Source organism: Ips typographus, linkage group LG10 (assembly GCF_016097725.1).
Source record: "Ips typographus isolate SLU linkage group LG10, UJ_Ityp_2.0, whole genome shotgun sequence".
Lineage (NCBI taxonomy): Eukaryota > Metazoa > Arthropoda > Insecta > Coleoptera > Curculionidae > Ips > Ips typographus.
Window position 1 is genome coordinate 5,655,136 of NC_138431.1, and position 21,975 is coordinate 5,677,110.

The following is a 21,975-nucleotide window of genomic DNA, read 5'->3' on the forward strand; positions in this document are numbered from 1 at the left end:
GCACAAAGAGAACAATTGTTTCAACTCCTTTTGGATTTTAATCAATCAAATACAAGTTTAGTAGTAAAACAACAACAAAAATTGATTAGTCTCCAACACTTTCAAAGATCAAAGTAGAACGTTTGTTGCAACTGTTCATGTGCAATCTCCGGTGCGCCCTCCTCCTAAACCGTTTCCCGCAATTGTCACAAACAAACGGTTTGACGTCGGTGTGCGTGGTTAAATGCCTCCTCAAACCCTCTTTCCTCTTAAACCGAAATCCGCAGACTTCACAAAAAAACTGTTTTTCCTCCGAATGATTCTTCTCGTGTTGCGTTAAAAACGCTTTTACCGTAAACCGTTTATCGCACATTTTACACTCGTACGGTAACAGCCCTGAATGGCCCTTGGTGTGCAACAACCACGATTGTCGATGCGAGTACACTTTACCGCACACGTCGCAAATGTGCTTTTCCGGGGGTTTACGCGGTTTGGAGTGAATTTCTGCTAAATGTTTTTCCAAACTGCTTACAGACACAAACGTTCTTTTGCATATTATGCAATAGTTGGAGGGCACCTCGCCACCGATAAAAGGTCGATGACTGTTCACCTGGTGCTTGATCAAACTGGTCTGGAAGACAAACGTGCGAAGGCACACGACGCACCGGTGGGGCTCCATGTTTTCGTGGACGAAACTCACATGCTCCTCCAGGTGTTTTTTGCAGCTGTACGTCACTCCGCACACCTCACAACGCATTATTCTCAGTTTGTAATGTTTGGTGAACAAGTGGTTTTTAAAGCTGTAGGGATGGGCGGTTTTGAAATTGCAAAAAGGACACGAAACCCTTTCCTCGGGATCGTGTTCGGCAAGGTGTATCCCCAGAAGAAAAGCGTTGGCATAGACCAGATTACAGTGGGAACAAGTTTCTTTGTGGGAGATGGAATGGGCGGTGTAAAGCTCCATAGACTCCCATTTCACTTCGCAGAAAGTACACAAATAATCTACCTTGCTGGAATCCTTTTCGGATAACACTTGTTTGTATAAAGGTCGATGCAGATAGCGATGGTTGTTGAATAGAATCTTGGAACGAAATTGTTTTCGGCAATTACGGCACTGCATGGAATCGGTAGATTCCGGAATTGTGTTTTTGATTTTTGGTTTGTTCGCCTCCAATTTTAGTCTCATCGTAACTCTCCAATTGTTCAAATCGAAATCGATTTTCTCGTCTTTTATCGTTTTCCTAAAAACCAAAACGATTATTATTATGCAACTATAATTGATAGTTAAAGTGGAGATTTGAGTGTGTCAGATCACATGCAAAATGTCACATTCAAAACCACACTTGTTGGTGTGTCATCCACATACCTTTTAAAGTAAAACATGAATATGTAAAATAAATAATATATTACATTCTTTTATGTACATTGAATAAATAGCATAGAACTAATATAACTTTTTTAATAATATCAAGAATTGCAGATATTGTCACGTGATTAAAATAACCATAAATAATCTCTTTGCCCTCTAAATGCATTATTTGAAAAGTCATAAATTTGAATCACTTTTCAGGCACCCCCTGTATAATAGCCACACTGAGGGACTGTGAAGCCTCCAGTGATGAGTCTAGCAGTTCTTTACCAACATTTTTGCTCCCTTTCAAATTTTTCATAACTAACTCTTAGCCAAAACTAGTTTGTTGCAACAAATTTTCAAATTGGTGGTTTAAAGTTTGAACACCCTGTAACTCGGTTATTTTTGGGAGTTCCGGGTGGTTCAACCACTCAAATTAACCGTCTTGAGCTCCTTTTTCCAGTGGTGTAAAGCAAAAAAGTATATCTAAAAAATTGCGTACAGGGTGACCAAAAACAGTCACTCACCATACTTTTCATGCACACCCTATATATTGGAAGCAAAAGCGGTCCTGCAAGTTTACGGACCTGAGTTAAGGAGTGGATTAGAAACATTTTTGCTCCCTTTCAAATTTTTCGTAACTTTCAGCGTTTCTGAGTTATTTAGCAAAAACTAGTTTGATGCAACAAATTTTCAAATCAGTTGAAATTGTGAACACCCTGTAACTCGGTTATTTTTGGGATTTCAGGGTGGTTCAACCACTTAAAAGAACCGTTTTGAACCTCTCTATCCAGCGGTGTAGAGTAAAAAAATCTATCTTAAAAAATGCATACAGGGTGACAAAAATAGTGAACCAAAATATTTTTGTTGCACACCCTATATACTGGACGGAAAAACCGTCCTGCAAACTTACGGTGTTGGGTTAAGGAGTTGACTAGGAATATTTTTCGTCTCTTGCAATTTTTTTGTTACTTTCACTGTTTTCGAGTTATTTAAAGTTGAAATTGTGGTCTCACAGTTTAATAGGACAGTCAGGAACAAAATGGTCTGTAAAACCCACTTGGAGTTGGAAAATGACTGTTTTAAGCACATTTTTGGAATCCTCATTAAATTTCCTATCCTATAACCTGAAAAAACATTACAAAATTTGGTACAGTCAGGGAGAAAAGCGGTGTCAAAGTTTGAACTGTCAGAAACACAGTTTGAAATGACAGTCAGGGACAAAATTGCCGGTAAAACCCACTTGGAGTGAGAAAATTACTGTTTTAAGCACATTTTTGAAAACCTCATTAAATTTCCTATCTGACAACCTAAAAAAACACTACAAAATTTGGTACAGTCAGGGAGAAAAGCGGTGTCAAAGTTTGAATTGCCAAAAACGCAGTTTGAAAGAACAGTCAGGAACAAAATGGTCTGTAAAACCCACTACGAGTAAGAAAATTACTGTTTTAAGCACATTTTTGAAAACCTCATTAAATTTCCTATTCAAAAACCTAAAAAAACACTACAAAATTTGGTACAGTCAGGGAGAAAAGCGGTGTCAAAATTTGAACTGCCAGAAACGCAGTTTGAAAGAACAGTCAGGGACAAAATTGCCTGTAAAACCCACTTGGAGTGAGAAAATTACTGTTTTAAGCACATTTTTGGAATCTTCATTAAATTTCCTATCTAATAACATAAAAAAATAGTACAAAATTGTATACAGTCAGGGAGAAAAGCGGTGTCAAAATTTGAACTGCCAGAAACACAGTTTGAAAGAACAGTCACGAACAAAATGGTCTGTAAAACCCACTTGGAGTAAGAAAATGACTGTTTTAAGCACATTTTTGGAATCTTCATTAAATTTCCTATCTAATAACATGAAAAAATAGCACAAAATTTGGTAGAGTTAGGGAGAAAAGCGGTGTCAAAGTTTGAACTGCCAGAAACACAGTTTAAGGACAGTCAAGAACAAATTTGCTTGCTAAATCCACTTGGAGTGAGAAAATGACTGTTTTAAGCACATTTTTGGATTCCTCATTAAATTTCCTATCTAATAACATGAAAAAATAGTAGAAAATTTGGTATAGTCAGGGGGAAATGCTGTGTTAAAGTTTGAACTGCCAGAAACGCAGTTTGAAAGAACAGTCAAGGACAAAATTGTCAATAAAACCCACTTGGAGTAAGAAAATGACTGTTTTAAGCACATTTTTGGAATCCTCATTAAATTTCCTATCTAATAACATGAAAAAATAGTACAAAATTTGGTAGGGTCAGGGAGAAAAGCGGTGTCAAAGTTTGAACTGCCAGAAACACAATTTAAAAGGACAGTCAGGGAAAAAATGGTCTGTAAAACCCACTAGGAGTAAGAAAATGACTGTTTTAAGCACATTTTTGGAATCCTCATTAAATTTCCTATCTAATAACACGAAAAAATAGTACAAAATTTGGTATAGTCAGGGAGAAATGCGGTGTCAAAGTTTGAACTGCCAGAAACACAGTTTGAAGGGACACTCAGAGACAAAATCGCCTGTAAAACCCACTTGGAGTTAGAAAATGACTGTTTTAAGCACATTTTTGGAATCCTCATTAAATTTCCTATCTAATAACACGAAAAAATAGCACAAAATTTGGTTGGGTCAGGGAGAAATGGGGTGTCAAAGTTTGAACTGCCAGAAACACAATATTTGTAATTTACTAGCTGGTAATTTACCGGTTAAATTTTCCTGGTAAAGTAAAACATTTACTTTAACGGTAGTTTAGCAATCACTACAAAATTGCAATGGTGAGGGTTAAATTTGAATCTTCTATGGTAAGTCCATAATGTGCAGCAAGTGGATCAAAAAAAAACTGCTAATGGTCTGTGATTGGTCAAATTAAAACACCCTTTTCGACCAATCAAACTAAATCAAGTCGTGTTCGTTTTGGGCGCGGTGCACCCTTTCATGTGGGTGCGTTGCGCTTCTTTGGTGTTAAACTCCAAACCGCACAAAACGCAGCTGAAGGTTGCCTTAGGATCGGTACCGTGCACCACCAAGTGTCTGCGTAAATGTTTCCACGTTTTGTAACTTTGTCCGCACGTTTCGCAGGAAAACGGTCTGGCATCGGTGTGGGACACCTCGTGGGCCAATCGTTTCGAATTGATCACGAACGATTTAGGACAGTACGTGCATTTGTAGGGTTTATCGCCCGCGTGCTCCCTCAAATGCAAATTGAACGTTTTGTAGAAACGAAACTCTTTACCGCACAGATCGCACACAAAGTGCCCTTGCCGCTCCACACGAGGCGTGGGGATGCACCGTTTCATTTCCAGGTGTTTCATCAGGGATGAAGGTTTCTTGAATGTCATTTTGCAGAGAGTGCAGTAGTTTGAGGAAAGTTCACTTTCGTCCACCACTCGATGTTTGTTAGTTTGATGGATGCGCATGCTGGATTGTAGAGTGAAAGTATTACCGCACACCACGCATTTGTAGGGTTCTTTACGTAGATGTACCACACGAATATGGTCCTCCAGCATGGTTTTTGACAGATACGAACTGCCGCAATATTCGCATTGACTAGTTTTCGGTCGTTCTTTTTGATGGGTTTGTCTAATGTGTCTGATTAGGCGACTTTTGCATCGTGCCGTAAAACTGTGATTGCACAACGGGCAACTCACGTAACCTTCCTTGTTGTGTTCGGCCATATGCAAACCTACTAGCAAGGCTTTCTTGAATTTAGTATGGCACACTGGACACGAGAACGTATGCTCGTTTACGTGAATTTTCACTTCATTCTCAGTCAAAAACTCACTCAAACACGTATCGCACGAGTAGAGCTTTCTTAAACTGTTAAAAGAGTACAAACTTTCGGTCAATTCATTTTTGTGCAATTTTTCGTGACTGCGCAACTCCCTCACTGTGCCAAAAGTTAAAGAGCAAACTTTACACGAAATTTCACTTTCATCATCATCATCACTTTCACACTTCCAGTCAAAATGTGACTTTCCAATGTGTTTTTTCAACTGACTGGCCGTAGAACAACTAAAAGCGCACAAAGGACAGAATACTTTAACAACACCATCCTTGTGGTGCTCTGCCAGATGTAAACCAAGCACAAAAGGGTTCCGAAACTTTTCCCCACAATTGCTACACTCCATCGAGTGGCACTCTGAATGGTTTTTCGCTTCAGTTTTGCTATGGAATTTGAGTGGGCAATACATGCAAGAGTAGAGTTGGTCTAGAGTACGTTCAAAGGAGGCATCGTCCACGTGGGTGTGTTTGTGCAAGTTGGCCATTCTTTGAACGGTGAACGTTTTTGGACAATGTACGCAAGTGTACAGTGGGCGTTTGGCTTTTCGCGGCCTGCCTCTGCGACGTTTAAGCCTAAAATAAACACTTCAGTTAACTATACCATTTTCTGCTAAAAACTAAGTTTATAAATTACGAATATCAGGAGTGTATTTAACTGCCAGAAACACAATTTAAAAGGACAGTCAGGAACAAAATGGTCTGTAAAACCCACTTGGAGTTAGAAAATGAGTGTTTCAAGCACATTTTTGGAATCTTCATTAAATTTCCTATCTAATAACATGAAAAAATAGTACAAAATTTGGTAGAGTCAGGGGGAAATGCTGTGTTAAAGTTTGAACTGCCAGAAACGCAGTTTGAAAGAACAGTCAGGAACAAAATTGTCTGTAAAACCTACTTGGAGTTAGAAAATGACTGTTTTAAGCACATTTTTGAAATCTTCACTAAATTTCCTATCTAATGACACGAAAAGCACCCGGAAATTGAGTACAGTCAGTGAGAAAAGTGGTGTCAAAGTTTGAACTGTCAGAAAGACAGTTTCAAAAAACAGTCAAGGACAAAATCGCCTGTAAAACCCACTTGGAGTGAGAAAATGACAATTTTAAGCACACTTTTGGAATCCTCACTAAATTTCCTATCTAATGACATAAAAAAACACCCGGAAATTGAGTACAGTCAGAGAGAAAAATAGTGTTAAACTTTGAACTGCCAGAAAGACAGTTTGACAGGACAGTCAGGGACAAAATTGCCGGTAAAACCCACTTGGAGTGAGAAAATGACAGTTTTAAGCACACTTTTGGAATCCTCATTAAATTTCCTATCTACTGACGTAAAAAAACACCAGGAAATTGAGTACAGTCAGGCAGAAAAGTTTTGTCAAAGTTTAAACTGCCACAAAGACAGTTTCAAAAGACAGTCAAGGACAAAATCGCCTGTAAAACCCACTTGGAGTGACAAAATGACTGTTTTAAGCACATTATTGGAATCCCCATTAAATTTCCTATCTAATGACACGAAAAGCACCCGGAAATTGAGTACAGTCAGGCAGAAAAGTTTTGTCAAAGTTTAAACTGCCAGAAAGACAGTTTCAAAAGACAGTCAAGGACAAAATCGCCTGTAAAACCCACTTGTAGTGAGAAAATGACAGTTTTAAGCACACTTTTGGAATCCTCACTAAATTTCCTATCTAATGACATAAAAAACACCTTGAAATTGAGTACAGTCAGTGAGAAAAGTGGTGTCAAAGTTTGAACTGCCAGAAAGACAATTTGATAGGACAGTCAGGTACAAAATCGCTTGTTAAACCCACTTGGAGTGAGAAAATTACAGTTTTAAGCACACTTTTGGAATCCTCACTAAATTTCCTATCTAATGACATAAAAAACACCCGGAAATTGAGTACAGTCAGGGAGAAAAATAGTATTAAACTTTGAACTGCCAGAAAGACAGTTTGACAGGACACTCAGGGACAAAATCGCTTGTAAAACCCACTTAGAGTGATAAAGTTACTGTTTTGAGAACATTTTTGGAATCCTCATTAAATTTCCTACCTATTGACGTAAAAAAACACCAGGAAATTGAGTACAGTCAGGCAGAAAAGTGGTGTCAAAGTTTAAACTGCCAGAAAGACAATTTGACAGGACAGTCAGGGACAGAATCGCTTGTAAAACCCACTTGGAGTGATAAAGTTACTGTTTTAAGAACATTTTTGGAATCCTCATTAAATTTCCTACCTATTGACGTAAAAAAACACCAGAAAATTGTATACAGTCAGTGAGAAAAGTGGTGTCAAAGTTTAAACTGCCAGAAAGACAGTTTCAAAAGACAGTCAAGGACAAAATCGCCTGTAAAACCGACTTGGAGTGAGAAAATGACAGTTTTAAGCACACTTTTGGAATCCTCACTAAATTTCCTATCTAATGACATAAAAAACACCCGGAAATTGAGTACAGTCAGGGAGAAAAATAGAGTTAAACTTTGAACTGCCAGAAAGACAGTTTGACCGGACAGTCAGGGACAAAATCGCTTCTTAAACCCACTTGGAGTGAGAAAATGACAGTTTTAAGCACACTTTTGGAATCCTCACTAAATTTCCTATCTAATGACATAAAAAACACCCGGAAATTGAGTACAGTCAGTGAGAAAAGTGGTGTCAAAGTTTGAACTGTCAGAAAGACAGTTTCAAAAGACAGTCAAGGACAAAATCGCCTGTAAAACCCACTTGGAGTAAGAAAATGACAGTTTTAAGCACATTTTTGGAATCCCCATTAAATTTCCTATCTATTGACATAAAAAAACACCAGGAAATTGAGTACAGTCAGACAGAAAAGTGGTGTCAAAGTTTTAACTGTCAGAAAAACAGTTTCAAAAGACAGTTAAGGACAAAATCGCCTGTAAAAGCCACTTGGAGTGAGAAAATGACAGTTTTAAGCACACTTTTGGAATCCTCACTAAATTTCCTATCTAATGACATAAAAAACACCCGGAAATTGAGTACAGTCAGGGAGAAAAGCGTGTCAAAGTTTGAACTGCCAGAAACGCAGTTTGAAAGAACAGTCAGGAACAAAATGGTCTGTAAAACCCAAATGGAGTACGAAAATGACTGTTTTAAGCACATTTTTGAAATCCTCATTTAATTTCCTATCTAATGACATAAAAAACACCCGGAAATTGAGTACAGTCAGGGAGAAAAATAGTGTTAAACTTTGAAATGCCAGAAAGACAGTTTGACAGGACAGTCAGGTACAAAATCGCTAGTAAAACCCACTTGGAGTTAGAAAATGACAGTTTTAAGCACACTTTTGGAATCCTCACTAAATTTCCTATCTAATGACATAAAAAACACCCGGAAATTGAGTACAGTCAGGGAGAAAAGTAGTGTTAAACTTTGAACTGCCAGAAAGACAGTTTGACAGGACAGTCAGGGACAAAATCGCTGGTAAAACCCACTTAGAGTGAAAAAGTTACTGTTTTAAGAACATTTTTGGAATCCTCACTAAATTTCCTATCTATTGACGTAAAAAAACATCAGAAAATTGAGTACAGTCAGGCAGAAAAGTGGTGTCCAGTCTACGACGTTTAAGCCTAAAATAAACAGTTCAGTTAACTATACCATTTTCTGCTAAAAACTACAGAGTTAATGAGAATTAAGAACATCAGAAGTGTGAGTGTATTTAACTAGGATTTGACATTTTACAATTCTTGTGCAAATTGAAAGCTCCCCTAGAACTGAACCGGAGCAAACATACCGAACACTCGTACGGTTTCTCACCGGTGTGTATCCTCTGGTGTATTCTGAGTGGAGCACCCTGACTAAAACATTTTCCGCAATACTCGCACGAGTACGGCTTTTCGCCACTGTGCACTCGTTCGTGCATTACCAAGTAATCCTTTTTGGTGAAGCATTTGTCGCAATACCGACAGGAATACGGTTTGTATCCGGTGTGGACGCGTTTGTGCATCGTCAGTTTGCTGTGTTGCGCAAAACCTTTACCGCACGTGTCGCAAAGGTGTTTTTTCGCGTGCGGCCCCATTTTCCTGTGCACCTCGTCGACGTGTTTTTCCAGCGTTTCCGGTTTGCTGTACTTCCGGTTGCAGTACAAACATTGATTGGGCAACATCTGACCGTCGATTGTTACTCGGTGTGTTCGGATTTGATGAGTGTACAAATACCTACAAAATGTCACAACAGACTTATGGTGGTTTTGATTGGCAAGTTCAGTGCAATACTAATGTATCTCTATCCTGCTTTATTAGATATCATTGAAACAGTATGACAATACACTCTGGTTTTGCACTAGACGTGCCAATCAAAAACGCTGCCACTTATACAGTAAAGGAACTTTGACGCCCTCTAGTGGCCAAACGGTGTGCTCAATTAACTCATGGGGGGATGTTTTTGGGAAGCTTGAAATCTGCTCTATCTTTTGTTTTCTATGACATTTTGACGTAACTTGTCAAATAAGGGAGTAAATTAGGGTCAAAGCAAAGAACGTCAAAAAATATGTGATTTTATGGTAAAGCAACTTTGACGCCCTCTAGCAGCCAAACGGTATGACTAATCAACTCATGGGGGGGTATTTTTGGAAAGCTTGCAATCTGCTCTATCTTTTGTTTTCTATGACATTTTGACGTAACTTGTCAAATAAGGGAGTAAATTAGAGTCAAAGTTGCTATATTGTTTCAATGATATCTAATAAAGCAGGACAGAGATACATTACTATTGCACTGAACTTGTCAAACAAATACACCATAAGTAGAACAACTATACAGGGTGTCACAAATTCGTGTATAAGTACGGGACTATCGTAAACAGTGCTCGATTTAAATCAGTCTCAGTTATAATTACGCGACCTTCCGGTCAGAGTCACGTGACGTTAAAAATATCAGTCAAACCGTAAAAACACGTGACATTAAGCGTAATAAACTGAAAAATAGTCACGTGAGTCAGTGTATCAGTTTAAAACTAAAAAACGGTCACGTAAACCTTCCAATAACAGTTTGACATTTAAAATTGTCGCGTGTGACATTATGAATTCCATTTTTAGTCTTAAAAGAGTCACGTGACTTTAATCAGTTCAAATTTATAAACGGTCACGTGACCTTGAAATACAGTCAGGGAGAAAAATGGTATTAAACTTTGAACTGCCAGAAAGACAGTTTGAAAAGACAGTCAGGGACAAAATCGCTTGTAAAACCTACTTGGAGTGAGAAAATGACAGTTTTAAGCACACTTCTGGAATCCTCACTAAATTTCCTATCTATTGACGTAAAAAACACCCGGAAATTGAGAACAGTCAGGGAGAAAAATAGTGTTAAACTTTGAACTGCCAGAAAGACAGTTTGAAAAGACAGTCAGGGACAAAATCGCTTGTAAAACCTACTTGGAGTGAGAAAATGACAGTTTTAAGCACACTTCTGGAATCCTCACTAAATTTCCTATCTATTGACGTAAAAAACACCCGGAAATTGAGAACAGTCAGGGAGAAAAATAGTGTTAAACTTTGAACTGCCAGAAAGACAGTTTGAAAAGACAGTCAGGGACAAAATCGCTTGTAAAACCTACTTGGAGTGAGAAAATGACAGTTTTAAGCACACTTCTGGAATCCTCACTAAATTTCCTATCTATTGACATAAAAAACACCCGGAAATTGAGTACAGTCAGGGAGAAAAATAGTGTTAAACTTTGAACTGCCAGAAAGACAGTTTGACAGGACAGTCAGGGACAAAATCGCCTGTAAAACCTACTTGGAGTGAGAAAATGACAGTTTTAAGCACAGTTTTGGAATCCTCACTAATTTTCCTATCTGTTGACGTAAAAAAACACCAGGAAATTTAGTACAATCAGGCAGAAAAGTGGTGTCAAAGTTTAAACTGCTAAAAAGACAGTTTGACAAGACAGTCAGGTACAAAATCGCTTGTTAAACCCACTTGTAGTGAGAAAATGACAGTTTTAAGCACACTTTTGGAATCCTCACTAAATTTCCTATCTAATGACATAAAAAACACCCTGAAATTGAGTACAGTCAAGGAGAAAAATAGTGTTAAACTTTGAACTGCCAGAAAGACAGTTTGAAAAGACAGTCAGGGACAAAATCGCTTGTAAAACCTACTTGGAGTGAGAAAATGACAGTTTTAAGCACACTTCTGGAATCCTCACTAAATTTCCTATCTATTGACGTAAAAAACAGCCGGAAAATGAGTACAGTCAGGGAGAAAAATAGTGTTAAACTTTGAACTGCCAGAAAGACAGTTTGACAGGACAGTCAGGGAAAAAATCGCTTGTGAAATCCAGTTGGAGTGATAAAGTTACTGTTTTCAGAACATTTTTGGAACCCTCACTAAATTTCCTAGCTATTGACGTAAAAAAACACCAGGAAATTGAGTACAGTCAGGCAGAAAAGTGGTGTCAAAGTTTAAACTGCCAGAAAGACAATTTGACAAGACAATCAAGTACAAAATCGCCTGTAAAACCCACTTGGAGTGAGAAAATGACAGTTTTAAGCACATTTTTTGAATCCTCACTAAATTTCCTATCTAATGACACGAAAAGCACCCGGAAATTGAGTACAGTCAGTGAGAAAAGTGGTGTCAAAGTTTAAACTGCCAGAAAGGTAGTTTGACAAGACAGTCAGGTACAAAATCGCTTGTTAAATCCACTTGGAGTGAGAAAATGACAGTTTTAAGCACACTTTTGGAATCCCCACTAAATTTCCTATCTAATGACATAAAAAAACACCCGAAAATTGAGTACAGTCAGGGAGAAAAATAGTGTTATACTTTGAACTGCCAGAAAGACAGTTTGACAGGACAGTCAGGGACAAAATCGCTTGTAAAACCCACTTGGAGTGAGAAAATGACAGTTTTAAGCACACTTTTGGAATCCTCACTAAATTTCCTATCTAATGACATAAAAAACACCCGGAAATTGAGTACAGTCAGGGAGAAAAATAGTGTTCTATCCTCTACAAGATTGTATTAAGGTGTTTTTGCATTTAAGGTCCTCTTCAACGAGTTACAAGGCAAAAACTGACCTGTCAGGTGTCAATTATCTAAATCATCTTCATCAACAATAAAAATGTAATTTTTGTTATTTTTTTACTATTCAGCCAACTGTAGCTTTTACCGTTTTGAAGATCCCCATACTAATACACGAATTTGTGGCTATTTTATCCACATACCTGGTGTAGGCAAAATTTTTGCCACAAACCACACATCTGAACGGTTTAATCCCCAAGTGCTCGTTATCGTGCTCTTTGTACAGTGAATGATCGTTAAATCCTCTTCCACAGCTCGAGCAAAAGTACGTAAACTTATTTAAATGCACGTAATTGATGTGAACCAAGAGGGTACCTCTTTTGGCACTCTTGTACGGACATGCAGGACAGGAAAAGTGCCCTTCAGGGTGGTGCACGCTGGAATGTAAGCCGATTTCCTGCAAGGAATTGAAATTTAACCCGCATTCCCTGCAACCGTACTCGTTTCCGTGCAAATCTTCCATATGTCGTTTCACTTCCGTTTCCTGCTGAAACTCCGCAGAACAAGTGTTGCAGATGTAAAGGTCTTGAATTGAGTCCAGTCTGTAAGTGTGCTGTTCTGCAGGAGATTCGATTCTGATGTGGATTTTTCGATGTTGCCTCAATGAAGCACAGTTTGGCAGTATTTCCAGACATTTTTTGCATTGCCACGTTTTTCCTAAAGGTTTTGAATCTACGGTATAGTTGATTAGTGGCAAATGTTTTGGAACCGTTTTACGGCGAGTAAGCCTTCTTTTGTTGTATTTGGCTTCGTATCTAAAACGGAAGAGTTTTATTAGATTTACACCAAGTTGCCTATTTCTGAGTAGAAATTAACATGGGGTACTTAAGCTCGGTTCTCATGTATCCGGAATTATAACGGAGCGCGGTACTCGATTTTTGTGTGTTTTTTTAGACTATTGGATAGGAAATTTAATGAGGATTCCAAAAATGTGCTTAAAACTGTCATTTTCACACCATAAATGGGTTTTACAGGCGATTTTGTCCTTGACTGTCCTTTCAAACTGTGTTTCTGTTAGTTCAAACTTTGACACTGTTTTTCTCTCTGACTGTACTCAATTTGGTAGTGTTTTTTTAGGTTAGTAGATAGGAAATTTAATGAGGATTCCAAAAATGTGCTTCAAACTCTCATTTTCTCACTCCAAGTGAGTTTAACAGACGATTTTATCGCTGGCTGTGTTTTCAAACTTTGGCAGCACTTTTCTCCCTGACTGTACCGAATTTAGTGATATTTTTTTAGGCTATTGGATAGGAAATTTAATAAGGATTCCAAAAATGTGCTTAAAACTGTCATTTTCACACTACAAGTGGGTTTTACAGGCGATTTTGTCCTTGACTGTCCTTTCAAACTGTGTTTCTAACAGTTCAAATTTTGACACTGTTTTTCTAACTGACTATACTCGATTTTTTAGTGTTTCTTTAGACTATTGGATAGGAAATTTAATAAGGATTCCAAAAATGTGCTTAAAACTGTCATTTTCACACCACAAATGGGTTTTACAGGCGATTTTGTCCTTGACTGTCCTTTCAAACTGTGTTTCTGTTAGTTCAAACTTTGACACTGTTTTTCTCTCTGACTGTACTCAATTTGGTAGTGTTTTTTTAGGTTAGTAGATAGGAAATTTAATGAGGATTCCAAAAATGTGCTTCAAACTCTCATTTTCTCACTCCAAGTGAGTTTAACAGACGATTTTATCGCTGGCTGTGTTTTCAAACTTTGGCAGCACTTTTCTCCCTGACTGTACCGAATTTAGTGATATTTTTTTAGGCTATTGGATAGGAAATTTAATAAGGATTCCAAAAATGTGCTTAAAACTGTCATTTTCACACTACAAGTGGGTTTTACAGGCGATTTTGTCCTTGACTGTCCTTTCAAACTGTGTTTCTAACAGTTCAAATTTTGACACTGTTTTTCTAACTGACTATACTCGATTTTTTAGTGTTTCTTTAGACTATTGGATAGGAAATTTAATAAGGATTCCAAAAATGTGCTTAAAACTGTCATTTTCACACCACAAATGGGTTTTACAGGCGATTTTGTCCATGACTGTCCTTTCAAACTGTGTTTCTGTTAGTTCAAACTTTGACACTGTTTTTCTCTCTGACTGTACTCAATTTTGTAGTGTTTTTTTAGGTTAGTAGATAGGAAATTTAATAAGGATTCCAAAAATGTGCTTAAAACTGTCATTTTCATACTACAAGTGGGTTTTACAGGCAATTTTGTCCTTTACTGTCCTTTCAAACTGTGTTTCTAGCAGTTCAAACTTTGACACTGTTTTTCTCCCTGACTCTACCAAATTTTGTAGTGTTTTTTCATGTTATTAGATAGGAAATTTAATGAGGATTCCAAAAACGTGCTTAAAACAGTCATTTTCTAACTCCAAGTGGGTTTTACAGACCATTTTGTTCCTGACTGTTAGTTCAAACTGCGTTTCTGGCAGTTCAAACTTTGACACTGTTTTTCTCTCTGACTGTACTCAATTTGGTAGTGTTTTTTTAGGTTAGTAGATAGGAAATTTAATGAGGATTCCAAAAATGTGTTTAAAACTGTAATTTTCACACTACAAGTGGGTTTTACAGGCGATTTTGTCCTTGACTGTCCTTTCAAACTGTGTTTCTGTTAGTTCAAACTTTGACACTGTTTTTCTCTCTGACTGTACTCAATTTGGTAGTGTTTTTTTAGGTTAGTAGATAGGAAATTTAATGAGGATTCCAAAAGTGTGCTTAAAACTGTCATTTTCACACGACAAATAGGTTTTACAGGCGATTTTGTCCTTGACTGTCCTTTCAAACTGTGTTTCTGTTAGTTCAAATTTTGACACTGTTTTTCTAACTGACTATACTCGATTTTTTAGTGTTTTTTTAGACTATTGGATAGGAAATTTAACGAGGATTCCAAAAATGTGCTTAAAACTGTCATTTTCACACCACAGATGGGTTTTACAGGCGATTTTGTCCTTTACTGTCCTTTCAAACTGTGTTTCTAGCAGTTTAAATTTTGACACTGTTTTTCTAACTGACTATACTCGATTTTTTAGTGTTTTTTCAGACTATTGGATAGGAAATTTAACGAGGATTCCAAAAATGTGCTTAAAACTGTCATTTTCACACCACAGATGGGTTTTACAGGCGATTTTGTCCTTTACTGTCCTTTCAAACTGTGTTTCTAGCAGTTTAAATTTTGACACTGTTTTTCTAACTGACTATACTCGATTTTTTAGTGTTTTTTTTTAGACTATTGGATAGGAAATTTAATGAGGATTCCAAAAATGTGCTTAAAACTGTCATTTTCACACCACAAATGGGTTTTACAGGCGATTTTGTCCTTTACTGTCCTTTCAAACTGTGTTTCTAGCAGTTCAAATTTTGACACTGTTTTTCTAACTGACTATACTCGATTTTTTAGTGTTTTTTTTAGACTATTGGATAGGAAATTTAATGAGGATTCCAAAAATGTGCTTAAAACTGTCATTTTCACACCACAAATGGGTTTTACAGGCGATTTTGTCCTTTACTGTCCTTTCAAACTATGTTTCTGTTAGTTCAAATTTTGACACTTTTTTTCTCTCTGACTGTACTCAATTTGGTAGTATTTTTTTTAGGTTAGTGGATAGGAAATTTAATGAGGATTCCAAAAATGTGCTTAAAACAGTAATTTTCTCACTCCAAGTGGGTTTGACAGACGATTTTGTCGCTGACTGTGTTTTCAAACTTTGGCAGCACTTTTCTCCCTGACTGTACCGAATTTAGTAATATTTTTTTAGGCTATTGGATAGGAAATTTAATAAGGATTCCAAAAATGTGCTTAAAACTGTCATTTTCACACTACAAGTGGGTTTTACAGGCGATTTTATCCTTGACTGTCCTTTCAAACTGTGTTTCTGTTAGTTCAAACTTTGACACTGTTTTTCTCTCTGACTGTACTCAATTTGGTAGTGTTTTTTTAGGTTAGTGGATAGGAAATTTAATGAGGATTTCAAAAATGTGCTTAGAACTGTCATTTTCTCATTCCAAGTGGGTTTTACAGGCGATTTTGTCTCTGACTGTCCTTTCAAACTGTGTTACTGACAGTTCAAACTTTGATACTGTTTTTCTAATTGACTATACTCGATTTTTTAGTGTTTTTTAGATTAGTAGATAGGAAACTTAATAAGGATTCCAAAAATGTGGATAAAACTGTTATTTTCTCACTCCAAGTAAGTTTAAAAGACGATTTTGTCGCTGACTGTCTTTTCAAACTGTGTTTCTGCCAGTTCAAACTTTGGCAGCACTTTTCTCCCTGACTGTACCGAATTTTGTAATTTTTTTTTAGGTTATTGGATAAGAAATTTAATGAGGATTCCAAAAATGTGCTTAAAACTGTCATTTTCTCACTCCAAGTGAGTTTAACAGACGATTTTGTCGCTGACTGTCTTTTCAAACTGTGTTTCTGGCAGTTCAAACTTTGACTGTATCGAATACTTATTGTTTTCATTCGATTGGCAATCTGAAGCCAAGCCTTCTTCAAGGCATTATTATCCTTGTGTTGAGGGTGCTTAGAATCCCACAAAATGGGGTAACTTTGGACAAAATCAATTAGCGTAGTGTTAAAATCGTTTTCGTTCATCTCCACGGACATATTTGCTTTGCTGTTTCTGTCCCTGTCATGAATGTCATGATTACGACGTTTACGCGCGGAAAATATCAAAATATGCAATCCGGTCCGGATAGACGGACAGAACGATTTTCCGCTGTCCGCGAATGTTCCGGATTCATGTGAACCAAGCTTCACACTTCTGGTTACTCTTCACTTGCATCATTCAAATTAGTATTGCTTTTGGTGGCTTAACAAAGAAAACACACACAGGATGTAGGGAATTTGCTTATTATATTCTATAATCCAAAACGGAGCAGTTCTTTTTATGTAACTTTAAACCTTGATTAGTCGTGAAGCCTTTACTGCACAAATCGCACACGTACGGTCTTTCTCCCGTATGGGTTCTGATGTGAACTTTAAAGGGGGCAGACTGTCTGAACGCTTTACCGCAATACTCGCACGAATACGGTCTCTCTCCTGTATGAATCCGTTCGTGGCAATTCCTCTCTCCCGACTTGGAGAAACTCCGTTCGCAGTAACGGCACGGATACGGTTTCACTCCGGTGTGCACTCTCTGGTGCACAACCATTTTGTTTTTCTTGGCAAAACCCATTCCGCACACGTCGCACAAATGTATCTTTTCCTTGGGCGGTTTGGGGGTGGAATGGACCTGGGTGACGTGACGTTCCAACGAAGCCACCGACACGAATCGGTTACGACAAAACGAACACTCGGTGGCGTGCGATTTGCCGAGGATTTCTACTCGGTGCGCTTTGAGCTGGTGCGTTACCACCGATTTGGAGTAAGTGAACAGGGCTCCGCACACCACGCATTTGAACGGTTTCACCCCCAAATGCACGTTCATGTGTTCGCGACACAACGTTCGACTATGAAACCCTTTGCCGCACTCTTTGCAATTGTACATGTAACGTTTTTGGTGTTTGGTGTCTATGTGTTTGGTGAATAACGACGGTTTGGAGAATTTCAGTTCGGGGCACAGGGGGCAGGCGAATTGGTCGTCTTCGCTGTGCGTTACCTGAAAAATTATATGTTAATACGAGTTTAATGCTAAAAAATATTTAGCATTAAAAGAGATCGTTTTGTATGTGAAAATGACGTCACGCAAAAACGCCTTCTACGTCACGAGGCACTACAATTCCTACTCAGCGAATTCGTAACCGGTATTCCTTAATTTATTACATCCTATCTATTAATACTTCACCAGCATGTAGAGAAGTGTGTTCAGAAGCCTCTAAATACAATCAATAACTGTCCAAAGACTCTATAAGTGTCCTAGATTTTAGAAAATCCGTTTTAAAAAGCGAAGAGCTTCTAAACCGTAGACAAATCTTATTTTTAGCCAGAAACCTCTTCAATTGTAGTAAACCTTAAAAAAATTTTTAGAAATAGCCAGTTTGTCCTATTATCCATGAAAAATTACTTCAAAAAATCGTTTAAAATGGTCGGAGGCCTTTACAAATATCCTAATCTTTAGAAAAATGGTTTACAATGGCCAGAGACTTGTAAGTACTATCGAAAACCTTGTAAAAATTCTCTCTCAAGAAAATTCAATTGTAAATATCTCCAAAACGAGACGAGTTGAAGGGTTGACATTTTTAAGGGTTGCTAGAGGGTTGAAAAGGCTTGAAATTTGTATTCTTGACATTTTGGCGTAAATCGCTTAGTTTGGGCGTAAAACGCCCAAAACCTAGACTAACCCATTTGGCCCTCTATGCATCCGACTGTTCAACCCTTAATAACTCCCTTATTTGGCAATTTAGGGCGAAAGCCCCGGGAATAAGAAAGGTAGAGCAAGAAAAGGGCTTTCAGAAAATACCATAAAATATGTAAGTTGGTTGCACGGTTTGCCCGCAAGAGGGCGTTGAAAATTCAATTGTAAATATCTCCAAAACGAGACGAGTTGAAGGGTTGAAATTTTCTAGGGTGGTTAGAGGGTTGAAAAGGCTTGAAATTTGTATTCTTGACATTTTGGCGTAAATAGCTTAGTTTGGGCGTAAAACGCCCAAAACCCTGACAGCCCCCCAGACCCATTTCTTGACAAAAGTGCCCCAGTCTCTTTAACCCTAAATAACTCCCTTATTTGGCAATTTAGGGCGAAAGTCCCAGGAATAGGAAAGATAGAGCGGAAAAAGGGCTTTCAGAAAATAGTATAAAATATGTGGATTGTTTGCACGGTTTGGCCGCTAGAGGGCGTTGAAAATTCAATTACAAATATCTCCAAAACGAGACGAGTTGGAGGGCTGAAATTTTCTAGGGTGGTTAGAGGGTTGAAAAGGCTTTAAATTTGTATTCTTGACATTTTGGCGAAAATCGCTTAGTTTGGGCGTAAAACGCCCAAAACCTAGACAACCTCCCTCTAACCCATTTGGCCCTCTATGCATCCGACTGTTCAACCCTTAATAACTCCCTTATTTGACAATTTAGGGCGAAAGCCCCGGGAATAAGAAAGGTAGAGCAAGAAAAGGGCTTTCAGAAAATACTATAAAATATGTTAGTTGGTTGCATGGTTTGCCCGCAAGAGGGCGTTGAAAATTCAATTACAAATATCTCCAAAACGAGACGAGTTGGAGGGCTGAAATTTTCTAGGGTGGTTAGAGGGTTGAAAAGACTGGAAATTTATATTCTTGACATTTTGGCGTAAATCGCTTAGTTTGGGAGTAAAACGCCCAAAACCTAGACAACCTCCCTCTAACCCATGTGGCACCCATTGCGCCCGACTGTTCAACCCTTAATAACTCCCTTATTTGGCAATTTAGAGCGAAAGCCCCGGGAATAGGAAAGATAGAGCGGAAAAAGGGCTTTCAGAAAATAGTATAAAATAAGTGGATTGGTTGCACGGTTTGGCCGCTAGAGGGCTTTGAAAATTCAATTACAAATATCTCCAAAACGAGACGAGTTGGAGGGCTGAAATTTTCTAGGGTGGTTAGAGGGTTGAAAAGACTGGAAATTTATATTCTTGACATTTTGGCGTAAATCGCTTAGTTTGGGCGTAAAACGCCCAAAACCTAGACAACCTCCCTCTAACCCATTTGGCCCTCTATGCATCCGACTGTTCAACCCTTAATAACTCCCTTATTTGACAATTTAAGGCGAAAGCCCCGGGAATAAGAAAGGTAGAGGAAGAAAAGGGCTTTCAGAAAATACTAGTTTGCTCGCTAGAGGGCGTTGAAAATTCAATTCCAAATATCTCCAAAACGAGACGACTTAGAGGGTTGAAATTTTTTGGGGCTGTTAGAGGGTTAGAAGGGCTTCACTTTACTTTCTCACTCATTTTACCGTACAACGAACGGTTGGCGAGAAAAACCCAAAAAACTCCCACCACCCCAGCGCAACCCCCCATAACTCCCTTAACTGTCACTTTAGGGGAAAAAGTCACAGAACCAAAAAGATAGAGCACTTTACGAGCAATCCAAAACACTCCCTACACGAACGAATCGGTCGCGCGGTACGGCCGCTAGAGGGCGTCAAACTTTCAAAGTACCATATGGGTGAAATTTCACCCAAAAAATCGTCACAATTAATTTAACATTTCGGTTTTGGTTCTCCCCGGGAATAGGAAAGGTAGAGCAAGAGAAGGGCTTTCAGAAAATACCATAAAATAAGTGGATTGGTTGCACGGTTTGACCGCTAGAGGGCGTTGAAAATTCAATTCCAAATATCTCCAAAACGAGACGACTTAGAGAATTGAAATTTTTAAGGGTGGTTAGAGGGTTAAAAGGGCTTGAAATTTGTATTCTTAACATTTTGGCGTAAATCGCTTAGTTTGGGAGTAAAACGCTCAAAACCTAGACAACCCCTCAGACCCATTTCTTGACAAAAGTGCCCCAGTACTTTTAACCCTAATTAACTCCCTTATTTGGCAATTTAAGGCGAAAACCCTAGGAATAGGAAAGAGAGAGCACAAAAAGGGCTTCCAGAAAATACTATAAAATATGTTAGTTGGTTGCACGGTTTCAAATTCAATTGTAAATATCTCCAAAACGAGACGAGTTGAACGGTTAAAATTTTGAAGAAGGGTTAGAGAGAGAATATTATCAAAAACTTCCTAAAAATTGTCAGAAGACTCCACAAGTGTTCTAAATCTTAGAAAAATGGTTTAAAATGGCCAAAAGTTTCTTTAAGTGTCCTAACCCTTAGAAAAATCATTTAGAATGGCCAGAGGCTTCTAAATACTATCAAAAACCTCTTAAAAATTGTCAGAAGACTCTACAAGTGTCCCAAATCATAGAAAAATGGTTTAAAATGGCCAAAAGTGTCGAAAAATCGTTTAGAATGACTAGAATGTTCTGAATACTATCAAACACTTCCTTACACCATAAAAATCCTAAAACCAACATCACAAGCTCTAAACGCGGCCCAACTGAAACATGCCTCGTGACGTCACACGGTATTGCTGATAAGTAATCACTTTAACGAATCAAACTATTGTTTGATCACGTGACCAGCTTACCTTAAAGTGACTACCCAGCTGGAAAATCGTCTGAAATTTGTCGGGGCACTGCGAACACTGCAAAACTTCCCCGTGACTTTTCGTGTGCCGGTCCGCCTCTTCGTCGTCCTTAAATTCAGCCGAACAGGTGCTGCAAATGTACAATTCCTGACTTTCGTCAAAGTAGTACGTGTGATTCTCCACAAACTCCTTCCGGACGTGTTCCTTCCGATGTAGTTTCAGTTCTTTCAGCGTGCTGAATTGTTGCGGGCAACGTTTGCACGTAAACGTCTTCTCCTCCACCTCGCCGTCCTCTCCAGCAGGACATTCTTCGGATCGTTTGTGTCGTTGCAACGCGAATCGCGATGTAAAGACCGAATTGCATTTTTTACAGTGCACCTCCTCCTGTTCCTTTTTAACTTTTGATTTCCGTTCATCGTCATCGTCGGAAGATTCCTTCAAAATCACGTTGAGGTATTCGGTGTATTTTCGTTTCGTTTTCCTGGAGCTTTTGCGCAACGTCGCGTGGTCTCTACAAAATAATACACAATTAGTATCAAACAAATTTCTATTTTAGTCACTAGTGTTAACAAAAACAACTTTTTAAATTGTTATGGATTTAATTGTTGGGTATCTCTGTGGAAAGTCGGCTATCCAAACCAGTTTTTACCTTAACATCATGGGATTTTAGCATTTTATTCAGTTGATTGTCTGGACAATTTTTTTTGTGCAATTTAAGTCCTTGATTGGTGGTAAATCCTTTTAAACAAAAATGACAAACGTAGGGACGTTCTCCTGTGTGAGTCCTACGATGA

The 21,975-nt window shown here is 38.2% G+C and overlaps 3 protein-coding genes across 3 annotated transcripts; all 3 read right to left on the reverse strand.

Moving 5' to 3' along the window:
* Positions 1-1,367: 1,367 nt before the first annotated feature.
* On the reverse strand, positions 1,368-9,006 carry LOC145734730 (zinc finger Y-chromosomal protein 2-like). Its single transcript, XM_081988315.1, has 2 exons — positions 8,870-9,006; positions 1,368-5,673 (listed from the first exon to the last, which is right to left on the reverse strand). The coding sequence occupies exon 2, from the start codon at positions 5,583-5,585 to the stop codon at positions 4,218-4,220; it is 1,368 nt and encodes a 455-aa protein (XP_081844441.1). The 5' UTR covers positions 5,586-5,673; positions 8,870-9,006; the 3' UTR covers positions 1,368-4,217.
* LOC145734370 (zinc finger Y-chromosomal protein-like) lies at positions 8,677-12,977 on the reverse strand. The gene is made up of 4 exons (XM_081987651.1): positions 12,961-12,977; positions 12,279-12,890; positions 8,847-9,270; positions 8,677-8,682 (listed from the first exon to the last, which is right to left on the reverse strand). The coding sequence occupies exons 1-4, from the start codon at positions 12,975-12,977 to the stop codon at positions 8,677-8,679; spliced, it is 1,059 nt and encodes a 352-aa protein (XP_081843777.1).
* Positions 12,978-16,982: 4,005 nt separating this feature from the next.
* On the reverse strand, positions 16,983-21,974 carry LOC145734736 (zinc finger protein 711-like). Its single transcript, XM_081988322.1, has 3 exons — positions 21,831-21,974; positions 21,182-21,692; positions 16,983-17,746 (listed from the first exon to the last, which is right to left on the reverse strand). The coding sequence occupies exons 1-3, from the start codon at positions 21,839-21,841 to the stop codon at positions 17,000-17,002; spliced, it is 1,269 nt and encodes a 422-aa protein (XP_081844448.1). The 5' UTR covers positions 21,842-21,974; the 3' UTR covers positions 16,983-16,999.
* Between the last annotated feature and the right edge of the window lies 1 nt (position 21,975).